Consider the following 14039-nt stretch of genomic DNA (forward strand, 5'->3'; position numbering starts at 1 on the left):
TGTTTTTCATTCAAGTGGGATGTAGACTCTATGGTATCTTCATAATCAATCATTTATGAACAATTTTTTTGATATTCTACTGAAGAAATTTCAACTCGAATAAAGAATGAACGCGAGCAAGACGTACTCTAGACGTTCATATATGTCAAAGATAGTAGAGAAACTTTGATAACGCGGACAATAATCGTGCTCTTGATGTCGAAGTTAACCAACTTTCTACTTTTTACGCGTCGATCGTCGCTTAACGTCAAAAACATAACCTCACTTTTCTCATGTAGATTGTAGTTGCAAATACCCTGAAAAATGACTTCTCTGAGTAAAAAGCTAATTTATACATGCTTATGAGAGTTTATATAACACGGCTGGGTGCAAGAAAACTAGAATTTGGTAGAATACAGGGAAACATTATTACAGGGAAACATTATCCCATTTAAAAATTCTATGAAACCCCGATTAATTCGTCTGAATCTATTCCGTTCAATTTAAAATGTCGTAGTAAAGTAAGGGTCTCACCCACCAACGCCGTGTCAAATGTCGCTCCATATATATTTCTTTACACATTTCATACGGTTATAATACATTATAAATAATTCAAAATCGTTGATCACTGTTCAAATTTCTCAATATACATGCACTTTTTAGGTTATGCTTACTAGAAAACCAACGTCATATTCGCGTTAATTCTGTACACTTCTTAACATGATAACTACCAACAAGCAGATTGTTTAAAATTCACTGGCCTTACATTTAACTAAAAATCAACAAAACCAATTTATTTCTTTTTAGTAAAGAAAAGAAAGCTGAAATTATCATTATTTCAGCATGTCCACAGGCTTGAACGAAACACCACTACTGCGTTAGTAAGTTCCAAAAAAGATCCAGTAGCAAAGTGGTATTGTATGGGATAAAAACCAGCCATGATCTCCTTGGCGTGTTGTAGTAAATATTATCATCAGATTTCTTAAAAAAATCTCCTTTATAAAATCGTCTTAATACTTCTCGAGTTTTATACTTTCTCCTTATTACAACTGTAGTTGGCACAAAAAACGAATACACCGGTGTTGTGTAAGATACAAAAATATATTTTGAGCCTCTTATTACTACCAGTTGTTGAAAATTATATAAATTTTTTACAGTTACCATCGTAATTCTTAAAAAATCTACACAATCATTTATTCCTAACTTTGCCAATATGATCAAATTTTCTTCAACTTTTACCAGTGCGGATTTCCTAACCTAACAGGTAATCATTTATTGTCTATTAAGCTGTTATAATGGTTAACTGTACTGTAATTATCAATCTTATGTTTATTAGTTGAATGTTTCATAATCTACATTTTATGAAGGGTTTGACTTTGACTCTTTTCTTTAATTTTAATTGTCTATTTATTTATAAAACTATTTATTTATATTTTTGTAATATATAGTAAATTATTGTATAAGAATTATTTTGTAATATAATTTTCATTTCAATTATGTTTTTATTAGATTAAAAACTTCCTTCCTCAATGGAATATCGACAACACATTATCTGGTAAAAAAGAAATCTAGAGCATATATTTAGTTTTAAAACATTTGCAATGTTTTTTTAGTTTCCTATTTGGTTAGCTTAGGTTAGGTGTTGAGTGGTTTTCAGCATCAAAATGCAAACACATTACTATGTGTTATTGTTATACTTACACGCTCACACAAGTTTGTTTTTATTTAGTCAGAGGGCGCTCAGTGTAGAAGAGGGGGTCAAGGGACAGTGTAATAGATAGGTCATCATATTACCAGCTTATTTTGTTTTGAAAATATAGTAGGAAGAGCTTTACTTTTCAATTTCTTCTTATTATCTACTCTAACTTTCTCCCTTTGATAAGTATCAAAATGAAGCTATAAAAAATATAAAAAACATAGTACAGTATCATCATATTTTCATTTTTAAGCCCGCATAAAGCAGCTGAATCTCCAGGAGTCCATTTCGGATCTTTTCCACTAAGTTGTACACAATTTATTCTCCACGATTTTGTTTGGATTCCTCGGAAACTGCACATCTTCAAATTAACTCCATTCTTATTTTTACATACAGGAGCATAACACTTTGGTAATTTATACAATTATTTTATGCTAACAGTACAATATCAATTTTTACTCAATCAAATTTGGTCACGTTTGAGTAAGTTAGGGTACTGAATATAGCGGAACGAATCAGAAAGCGACTAAGCATCTGCCACACTGTCCCTCGATCCACTGTAAATGCACAAAACATTGAGTTTCTGAACGAATCTTTCTCAAAGTCAAGTTTCGACGATTGAATCAAAATATCACACGGTACAAAAAAATACTATACTTCCGACGTTTTGATTTTAAGTTCAATCATTGAAAAGGGTGTTGGATTTGAAAAAAGTAATAAAACTAAAATAGTAATAATAAAAATTTAGGTTTTTATTAAATAACAAGAATCGTAGTTAAATAATACAAAAGCGTTACATATAAATAAGTTACAATATGTTTACCCCTTGTACTGGCGATTACAAGAGGTAAACATGGAAAAGTGGTAATCACACTCTCTTCTCGTATTATATATGAAAGAGTAGTATGCAGTGTTTGGCTTTAAGGGTATTAATAAAAATAAAATCAATAAAGCAGGTTAGAAAAATTAGTAAACAACCTTAAAAAAGAAATTTAAAAAAATGGTCCCTTTTGCCAATATATAAATTAATTTACCAATACACAATAGTTACTCCAAATCACAAAAACATACCTCATCACTCAATTTTTTTCTTATAGATATGGCAACTTAAAAAATTGAAATTTTAATATTACAGAAAAAATAAATAAATCCTCTTTTTTTGACTTAAAAACTAATTATTTTAGTAAAGAGTGCTGTTAAACTTTTTATACCAAAAAATTCCAACCATATCTTTTCTTCAACAAAGGTTTGACTTTGTCAAACAAAAAATTAAAGTAAATATTTTACATTTATACAAAAATATGAACATTTTTCAGCTTCTTAACATAACATGTCAGTCATTTAAGTTTTTATTTTATTATTTTTTTCTGGAATAGTTAAAGAGAGTATATTATAACCTAAATGGTTCCCGATCGGAAATTGAAGTTGGTTTCCTTCGGGTTTGGCCGGTGGGAGTTTCTGTTCCACTTGTAGGACGTTTCAGTAATTTTGAGACTGCTGTTTGTTGGTCTGGATGAACGGGAGTATTGGAACCTGACGGTGTTCTTGTTCTAAACAATAAAAATATACAAGTTTCATTAATTTCTTAATTCTTAAAATTTAAAATATGTATTTTTGAATAAATGGGGGTACAATCTACGTGGAGCAAAATAATAGTTCAATGAATTATTGAATTTTTTGTGAACTACAGTTTTCTTAAGAAGTTGAAGATATATAGAGTAATTAATTCTAGTAAAAATGGCCGTTTCAATGCTTAGCAATTGATAGCTCCTTTCTTTTAGATTGTCGTTTTAATAATATACTCCTAATAGCGACCTTATTTCAAAGAAATTTTAATGCTGTATTGAAAAAAGAACAGACATTAATTACATTTGAACCTTAAACTTGATAGACATTCTGAATACACTGTTTACACTACCACTACACCAACAAGTTTCGATAACCAACTTATCGTCTTCAGTGTAATTGTTGGTGTTATGGTAATGTAAATAGTATGTTCAGTATAAATATCACCAACGGTTCCAAAAATTCCAGCTTAGTTTATGAATAAATCTTATGGAAATAAGTTATTTTATTGATATTACACCAATTGTCATTTTATCTGTAACTTCTGTTATATGCTTTTCTAGAGCGGCGATTGTACTTATTTTTTTGTTTTTTTCATTTTAACTTTAAATACTACCATTTGCTCCTTCAGCAAACTGGATGTACCTCTTATATAATATTGTAGTTTATATAAATATTATGTCCGGGAAATCTACCAAATGCAAAACTACAGATACATTGAGGAAAGAGAGAGAGATTCATTGGATAGAATTTGGTTAGGTTAGGTTAGGTTAGATTATATTAGGTTAAGTTTGGAGGACGGTTTGTTGGAGTGTGCCCTGATATAGCAATTGCTCCTCTGCAGCACTGGGGTTGTGATGGTTGCGTGGGGCTGTGTTTGCTAACTTTTCTGGAGGAGGGAAAGTGGAGATTTAGGATTTTTGGCTAGAAGAAAACGAAAAGAGAGTTTGCAAGGGGAAACGGAATTTTATTTACTTCTTTTTTATTTTTTGGAAAATTTTAATCATTTGTTTTGATTGTTGAAAATGTTTCTTGTTTATTTTAAATTTAAAAGGGTACAGGCGGGTACAGCTGCAGCTGCGTTATTTCCTATCGTCGGTCATTTGGCTGGGAAACCGGTTCATCAGAGGTTGAGGTGCAGAAATTAACCAGGCATTGAAACGGTTTTAGTTAATATGAGTACTTGTAGGGAAAATATAAAAAATCATACAAAAAACGCAATTACATACAATTCGTGCATACACAACAAATTATTATAAAAAATGTTAATGCATTACCTAGAGGCTGTCCTTAGCGTTGGGGCAACGCCTATTGTCACTTGTTTTACTTTGCTTGAACTTGCGCTCCTTTCAAAAAAATCAAACATACAAGCAAGTTAGTTTTTGTTAAAATTGTTACGCAAAAAAAAATTAAAACGATGTGTAGCTATCAGAAATATTAAGATTATTGAAATACTATAAGTCATTTATCTAATTAATTCTTTTTACTTATATCATCTATATTTATTGAATATATATTTATTCCTAGTCAGTGTCTAATGAACCCTCAAGTAATTTGAAATGAATACAGGATTTAGCAATTATAGGATTAATTTATTTCTTGATTATTTTTTGAAATTCTAGAAGGTCAAATTTTCTATGTTTGTTACAAAAGCAGCATCTTCACAATATATTTGGAATTTTTTAGAAGAAACATTTAATATTTCTGATATCATACTGTACATACAATCAAAGCAAAATATCAGACTTACGAGCCATGCAATTTTCATTATTATAAAAATATCTAAAAAACCTTAATTTTATCAAAAAATTTTTCAACAGTAACATAATTATAAAATAATAATAAATAAAATAATTATAAAACACAGAGGAGAGATACATTTTAGAAGAAAAATATATATCATACCTTACTGAATGGTAATGCAGCTAAAAATCTTTGTGTTTTTATTTACTAATTTAAAATGTAATAAATGTAAATAATTTTTTTTTCTAGTAGTGAATGAAGAAACATACTTCAAGCAGTATTGCGTAAAAAACGTATTATTAAGGTCCCCGTAGTGTAGTGGCTAAAGTACGGGACTCGCAAGCGGAAGGGCCAAGATTCAAGTCACCATTTCTTATTTTTCTACTATTTTTAGGTGGCATCCATACATGTCGAAGGAAAGAATTAACTTAAGAATTAATTTAATAACACAAATTCGTATGATGTTCTGTTAACTTGTTCTCAGCTCTTGATTAAAATATTCCACATATTAATAAATGTATATGTTTTATAATGAAAATTACCCTTAAACTTCTGTGTTTTAATAAAATTTTCTCCAGTAGAAAAAATATTGTATACATTTCGTGTTTAAAGGCCATTTCACGCACCTGTTGAATAAATAACTATTTCTGCAACTATGTTACTGTTTTCAATTTATAAACATACTTGTGTATATAGTATTTACTGTGCTACAAACATGCAACTTTGTCTTAATATAGGGATAATGACACCTTATTTGGAATATGTAACATGTTACCTAATAAGTCGTGGAATTCTTGTTCTACTTGATGACGATTTTCTGTTTTGTTAGTAAAGCATAGAAAACAATAAGTTAGTCACACATTCAATTTAAAAGAATAATTAAAAGCAAGTAATTTCATTCGAAGGGGTTCGATGATTTCAATTACTTGAATTACTTGCATAATATTAATAAGTACATCCTGATTTTAGTAGAATTTCTGGAATTTTTCCTGATATTCCCACTTAATACACTGTTTCCTGTATCAACAATTATGATTATACTGTATAATGCTCGTGTCAATCAAGTTATCTTCAGAAACTAAGATAAACCGGTAAAAGTTAGTAAAGTTAGTTAGCGATAATAAACATTGTAATTGATTAAACTAATATGGATTTAGTTACATTTTATTATACTTATAGTACTCAGGTTTATAAGATCATTTTCATGAAAAAAAAAATTATCAATGAAATTACTAAAAACAGAATGCATTCCCATTTTGCAAATAACATAACAGTAAATTTTGTTTATTTTAGATTATATTTCAATTGAAATGATTTTTGAATTGAATTTATTTGGAAATAAATATAATCTAAAACAAGAGCTTGTTTTATTACTCATAAAATGTTTTAAAACCTAAAAACACGAACAACTTAAAGCATGCTGTTAAAACAATAAATTACCCAGAAGAAAAAGTCATGGAGCAAGAACTTGAAGTAGAGGGCGAATCAGGGTCAATTTCTTCACTTTTTCCTTTATATATCGGTATGCGAGACCTTTTGTAATTATTACATACAGTTAAAACTCAATAATGCAAATATATTGTGTAGGTGATATATTTTAGTATATAGGTTTATGTTTATTGCATGTTGATTAACGAATTGGCATAGAGAAACTGTAAAAGCAGAGGGTTTTATGTTTTTAAATGATTTATATCACTTCCCGAGCGCTCAATATTTTATATATTGTTAAAAACTGCCGAAAATACCTTATTTAAAAATTTCCCCACATAATCATTTTGATGCTATATAATTTATCAAATATAAGGTTTGTTCTTGGTAGCTGCACTGGCAGAACTAGTTCAGGAAGTGTACACAAAAGCGTTCTTTGCAGCAAGACCATAGTTAGTGTCTGTTCTTAGTAGTAGTACAAGAGAACTAGTTCACCGAGTTCACAGTACTGCTTGCACTGGGTCTAGAGTCAGTTCAGCCAGTGCAGTTGAATGAGTGTAATCAGGAAACGGTGGCACTACATCTTCGTCATCGGATGGATGTAAAATATCAAAAGTACTAAATCGTTTTCCATTATTGTTAATACTACAAGGCCTGAATCACATCAAATAACCTCAAATACAACAATCAACAAATACTCCATTGCTCTCTTCATTAAATCTTTCTTTGTATCCGATCGAACTAATTCTATACACTCATTAACTGGCATGACATGGTCCAGTTCAATACAGTTCCAGTGCAGTTAACGAGAAAAAGCCTATATTGAAGTTCACATACTTTTTTTTATTTCTATAACCTACATTATCCCTCTAGAATTTATTCAACACTTCTTCTTTTTTTTATTCTAGAGCCGTTGGTCAAATATAACAATTCTTAATATGAGCTTTCTCACTATTCCGAGAGGCAGTTATAAGTATTTCATGTAGGGGGAAAATAAATACTTGTGTTACATTAATTTGAAATATTCAATTTTTCACACAATACCCTATTTCCTGTGTGTGAAAAATATAGTTTCATAGGGGATAACACATTACTAATATTCACAAGAACTGTAGAATTCGAGGCTTTGGAGTTGTAGTACAAGGAATATTATACGATATAAAATATATTTGTAGAAAATTTACTGATATTTGAAAAAATATTAATAACACTGAAACTATAATAAATCGCAATATCTCAATAAAACATCATCCTCTAGATATTCTAATAGGGACTTATCATTGTATAGCAACTTTTATTATGAATTGCTTCAAGTTTAAAATAGGAAGAACTGTATTTTGTAAATAAAGAGTGTCATAATCCTAGTCAGGTTTACTTTATTATTAGACTGTTAGATATTAATTATTTAAAATTAACGGGATACTACTGTTTAGATAAAATGAATCCAGTCTCAATAATTTATCATTTGTTAAATAAATACTTTTTACTAATTGATTAATTGAATAAAAAAAATTAGTTAGGTGATATTTTTATATTCATTGTTAACACCTCGGTACCAATATATTTGAATTTAACAGTTCCTTACTAATTTGTATCATTCCCTTGTCGACTTTTCAGTCTAAATGAATATCCCGACGGTTCTGGGGTTTTTCGTCTGTAAGAGTACATTTTCTAAGAAAGAATGCTTGTATAGAGTTGTCGCTACCTCCACCCAAAACTAATCAAATCTTAAATTCAATCATAGAAATGTTAACAAACTCCGTTGAATGAATTCTTCTTTAATAAAATAATCATCAATGTTAATGTTAATAAAGGGGATTCAGAAAATGTCTTTCAGGTAACCAACTTCACAAATCTATGATTAATAACATATTGTTATTATAAAAGTTGATAAAAGTGTGTTCAAAAACGGTAATTTTTTAGAAAAAATATATGTGTAATTTTTACTTTCAGTTCTCGAAACAAATCGATCTTTGAAATAGCCTTTAGCTCTTTTAGCTATGTATTTTCATAAACTGATAGAAAAAATGTCCATGAAGCTATATCTGGAGAATATAGAGATTGGAATGTATTATTATTGTATGAATTTATATAATTATAATAAATAATAATCTTTATTAACCGTTCATAACAATTTCTTGTATGCTTTCGTCAATTGTTGCTGTGCTGGGGTGTCCAGGGAATTAGTCAACTTCAACGACCATCTTATACAACTCGAAAACTCTTATTTTATTCATAGTGGACTCGCATTAGGTATTTGCTATGATTTTCGACATCTTGTTTAACTTTATTTCATTCCTTTTGTAAAATTTGTTATATATTTTTTTAATTTTTTCTAACAAGTGTAAATCGGGGAACATCTAACCTTAATGGGCTACTACATTAACCAATAAATAGAGCTGAAAATTCCATCATACTTCACGGGTATATATACTAACAGAATAATAAAAAATTATAATCGTACTTTCCAAACCCATCGAATTTGAAATAACTTTCTTTTTGAACACACTTTGTATTTAGAGTTTATATAAAAAGTTCACTTTTTCTAATAATTCATATCAATTCATCAAAATAAATCATTCAATATAGCTTGAAAACATTTAAGAGAAAGCCCATTACCCCCTTTTATAAATTTACTTTCGCCCCACCATGATTTTGAGTTATAAGTGTGATTCTTTTTATTTGTTTTTACCTTGGGGTAGATATTCCTGTTAAGGTAGGTATACTCGATGCTCTGGGTATTCCCGATGATCTAATTAGGTTATAGGACAACATGCCCAAATAAGTTAATTGTTTAGATTGATTCATGATAATTCCACAATAAAAATAGCATTTTCCGGTAAGTAAAAATATTTATTTATGAAAGCACACCCCAAACTTACTAATATGATACTAAAACATATTAATACATTAAATGTGAATAATTTTTGTTGTGGAATTCTAATTGGTTACTTCTATCATCTACCACATGATGATGCTGAATTTATTTCATAACATAATCCGTTAAAAATATCAATCGTTTCGTGTTATTGAATATTTAATAGCATAGACTACTGTTGATTAAATAGATTAATAATTATTTCCTAACCTTGAAGACTTATTTAATTCAAAGGAAATCTTCAAATTATAGGAAAAATTAATTAAAAAATGTGGCTCTGTTTATACAATTACAAATATTGTGGTAAAGTTAGTACAATGTTTGTACCATTTTCGAGAAATAATTATAACGTAGATTGGGTAATTAGGAGGTGTGATACTAATAATCAGAACACAATTTCTGATATTTCTGCAATAGAAGAAATATATTTTTGATATTAAAAAGTCTATTCACAAAATCTTACCTGCAATAGAAGAAACGAAATTTAATGTTCATTAACCATAGTGTCAGTTCCTAATCGCAGGTAATTATTAATAATTCTAATTTTACAAAAATGATTAATTAAACGACAACAAAATGACGGAATTGACATGTACGTTGCTTTACTATTGTAATTTCGTAACTGATTAACTGTGATATATTTCAAACATTAACTCACTTTTTAATTTTATGGAGAAATTCACACCAAAGGGATATCAGTATAAACTTTTGAACCAACATAATTATGATCAACTAATATATTATTTTTCTAAAAAATGGTTTCCATTGCCTTAAAGTAGAAATAATCCTGGGGCTATTTCCCAAGGATAATGTTTTGTTAAATTATGATTGAAGATGAAAATATCTATAATTCAATACCACTACGTCTGATATGCTGTACAAATAGAGCACATATAATAATTGTAATATTTAAATGATTAGTTTTTTCTATATGTAATTCTAACTACTTTCCAAGTTAATTAAAAAATGAAGAACTCACCTTCCAACAGGACTCGCTGGCGAGATTAGTCCACTGGGTGTTCTTGGTCTCGAACTAGACCCGTTTATACTTTTTGTTGTTGAGAGGGCCGAACTTCTTCCAGATGTTGGTGTTCTTCTTGGAATTCTTGATGGTGTAGTGTCATCTAGAAACGTGTGAATATTGAATAAATGAAATGAATCATTTTGTGTAAAACTTATTTCTTGTTTTCTCATTTGAATAATCATTTTTTGAAATCAAATTTGGTTATCAGCCAACTCTGAAATAAACTGCTTTTTGGCATTGGTAACTTGTCTTACAAAAAGCATACTATTTTTGATATCCATATATTAATCACTACACGGTTTATATTTTTTACGACCAGTTTTTTAAGTTAAAATTAATTTCATTCAATGGAGCATATTGTAAGGAATAATTATTACTATACACAATTACCACAAACTTGATATTCGGCCATAAAATTAGTACTTTTCCTCACCTGTACTGTCTAAAGACAAGTTAGATCCATGCCTAGATGGTGGTTTACTTCCAGGTCTACTTCCTGTCCTAGACTGTGGCCTCGAATTACTTCTTGAACCACCTGGAGTTAATGTTGACCTATAAGATGGCTTTCTGGGCGTACGGAATGTTGAACTTTCGTTATCTGAGAGGGAGTCCGGTGTGCCCGCTGAAAGAGATGATTTGGACGTTCGTGGTAGACTTCCCATAGGCACTGATCGTTGAGAACGTTCCCGTACCTGATAAAAAACAGAATGTTAGTACAAGGCACATAACCTATAGACATATTTTAATACAAGCATATGTATCTGGAATTAAGTATTTGAATAATAATTAGTTTTTTTGATAATATTAAGCATTCATCAAATTACTGAAATAAATAAAATAATTATTTCCAAATACTAAGCAATTAGAATGGTTTTGGCAGGTATCGTCTTCTAATTTTGCATATACTAAAGCATCATTATTTTGATGGTTCTACTGTGAAACAAACAAAACTTGAAAAACAGACGGAATACAAGTCAAATTAAATTTAGTGGAAGCAAATTCATTCATTTGTTGCACAAATATTAGAAGAGAAAACTATTAGAATTTTTTGATAAATCATAATTCAATTTCCAAAAAAAAGAACAGAAGATTTTTATCATCAATTCATATATATATATATATATATATATATATATATATATATATATATATATATATATATATATATATATATATATATATACGTAAAATATAGTTTATGAGATATACAGTGCTTTTCAGATAAAAGTATCCACCTTTAATAACTTTTGTAATACTGGTATTTAGAAAAAATCCAAAAACACATCAATTTATGTTGGAAGGGTCAAGCATTATTGCTTATTTAAACTTACTGGAAAAGCCACCCCCTCACCTCTAGCAGCATCCCCTTTATTTTTTTAAATTACTTTTCATATTTTTTATGTAAAATTTGGATACTCCTCTTTGAGCTGATTTCAAAAATGTATAATACTTGTAGGTTAAAGTGGTTAGTTTATGAGATAAACAATTTTTCTTTTAAGAGCACAAATTTTACTTATTATTTACTTTCACCTTATTTGCCTGTACTAAAATGGGTTGTACAACAGTTCAAACTCTTTAATCTTTTTAACTGTGCTATTTATTATGAAGTTACAATAAGTGTTCAAAATGAGTACCATTCACTTCCATACAATGGTATAATCTATTTTGAAATGCCTCTCTGACATTGCTTAATACGGCTGGATTTAATTGTCGACATTCATTTTCTATCCTCTCTCGTAAATCATCCAGAGATTCTGGTTGGGGAGCATAAACTTTTGTTTTTAAATACCCCCATAAAAAGAAGTCTAGGGGTGTTAAATCCGGTGACCTAGGTGGCCACTCCATCATCTGCCCCCTTCTACCTATCCAACGAGCGGGCAATGTTTCGTTTAAAAATTGTCGGACAGGCATAGCATAGTGTGGGGGAGCTCCGTCTTGTTGAAATACCAGTAAATCTTCGGAAAGGTTATCATCATTTTCTATTATTGTTGTAATACGTGGGTCAACCCCTTCCCTGAGTAACTCAAGATATGATTCACCATTTAAATTTCCGTTGATGAAGAAAGGTCCGACAATGTGGTCACCTAGGATACCACACCAAACGTTTAACTTTTGGGGATGTTGTGTATGGAATTCACGCAAAATATGTGGATCACTTTCAGCCCAATATCTACCATTATGCCTATTTACTAAGCCATTTAATGACCATGAGCATTCACCAGAAAAGCAAATATTGTTTAACAATTGTGGATTGTTATTGATAATTTGCGTCATTGCTTCGCAAAACTCTAGACGACGATCAAAATCATCTTCATTCAACTCGTGCACCAACTTAACTTTGTATGGGTGGTACTTGAATTTATGTAGAACTCGGAAAACTGTAGAAGATGAAACACCGATCGCTCTACTTATTGTTGACAACGATTGGGGTTGTTGAGCCTCTAAGCTGACTTGCCCTAAAATTGCCACTTGGATTGCTTCGTTATTTACGAGTCCCTCTCGCTTATGCACTTTATTGCAAACAGACCCTGTTGTGGTAAATTTCTCCATCAGTTGAATTACATACTTATGAGTTGCATGTCTTCCGTCATGTAATTCATTAAATATTCTAGCAGCAGCTCTTGCACAATTATTATTTTGGTAGTATAAACCTACAATTTCAATTCTTTCTTGCAAAGAGTAAACCATTTCAGAGAAACAAAATAAATAATGTATCAAATTACACTATCAATAGTGACTACAAATTCTAGTTGACAATGTCAAACTTTAATAAAAAGTAGAGTTTTTTGTTGTTTGGAAAAGTTATCATCATTTTCTATTATTGTTGTAATACGTGGGTCAACCCCTTCCCTGAGTAACTCAAGATATGATTCACCATTTAAATTTCCATTGATGAAGAAATAGCACAGTTAAAAAGATTAAAGAGTTTGAACTGTTGTACAACCCATTTTAGTACAGGCAAATAAGGTGAAAGTAAATAATAAGTAAAATTTGTGCTCTTAAAAGAAAAATTGTTTATCTCATAAACTAACCACTTTAACCTACAAGTATTATACATTTTTGAAATCAGCTCAAAGAGGAGTATCCAAATTTTACATAAAAAATATGAAAAGTATTTTAAAAAAATAAAGGGGATGCTGCTAGGGGTGAGGGGGTGGCTTTTCCAGTAAGTTTAAATAAGCAATAATGCTTGCCCCTTCCAACATAAATTGACGTGTTTTTGGATTTTTTCTAAATACCAGTATTACAAAAGTTATTAAAGGTGGATACTTTTATCTGAAAAGCACTGTATAAATAGCAAAGGAGGAGGAAACATTCTCAATTTTTCCAAGTTAAAATAGAAGTAAAAATATAAAGTACAGAGGAATCATAAGTGTAATGACTTGACAGTAAGTGATGTTGATTCCAGTAGACAACAAAAGATCACCACCATAAATACCGATCTTGAAACCTTCTGGATTGGGATAAAAGCAGTCTGATTAAGTTTAACGCAATAAAGACCCAAGCTGCTGTTTCTACAAATAAGGCTCCGGATTTGATCCTGCCTGGACATAAAATATCATCACCAACATCGTAAATTCGCCTGACAGAAATAGCTTCACAAAAACTTGGAGCCCTCTTCAAGATCTCGCAACAGCTTCTAATTCTCCACAAGGTTCAGATTCGTCAATCCTTAGAGTACTACTTGTATATCTGGAGCTTGACTCCCAAGATGATGTTGAAGA

General features: G+C 30.1%; 1 protein-coding gene across 48 annotated transcripts in view; it reads right to left on the minus strand.

Moving 5' to 3' along the window:
- Nucleotides 1-2403: 2403 nt before the first annotated feature.
- The window catches only part of LOC130446725 (microtubule-actin cross-linking factor 1), a 300505-nt gene continuing 288869 nt past the window's right edge, over nt 2404-14039 (minus strand). For 24 of the 48 annotated variants that reach the window (XM_056783211.1, XM_056783167.1, XM_056783158.1 and 21 more), the window contains 6 exons: nt 10748-11006; nt 10270-10414; nt 6425-6517; nt 5760-5801; nt 4519-4587; nt 2412-3225 (listed from right to left, as the gene is read on the minus strand). In XM_056783211.1, the coding sequence (XP_056639189.1) occupies nt 3066-3225; nt 4519-4587; nt 5760-5801; nt 6425-6517; nt 10270-10414; nt 10748-11006 (768 nt within the window). In that variant the 3' untranslated portion in view covers nt 2412-3065. Of the gene's footprint in view, nt 3226-4518; nt 4588-5759; nt 5802-6424; nt 6518-7997; nt 8067-10269; nt 10415-10747; nt 11007-14039 lie in introns of all 48 variants that reach the window. The other 24 variants (XM_056783376.1, XM_056783344.1, XM_056783327.1 and 21 more) reach the window with 9 other exon arrangements.

Source organism: Diorhabda sublineata, chromosome 1, assembly GCF_026230105.1.
Source record: "Diorhabda sublineata isolate icDioSubl1.1 chromosome 1, icDioSubl1.1, whole genome shotgun sequence".
In the NCBI taxonomy this organism is placed as follows: Eukaryota; Metazoa; Arthropoda; class Insecta; order Coleoptera; family Chrysomelidae; genus Diorhabda; species Diorhabda sublineata.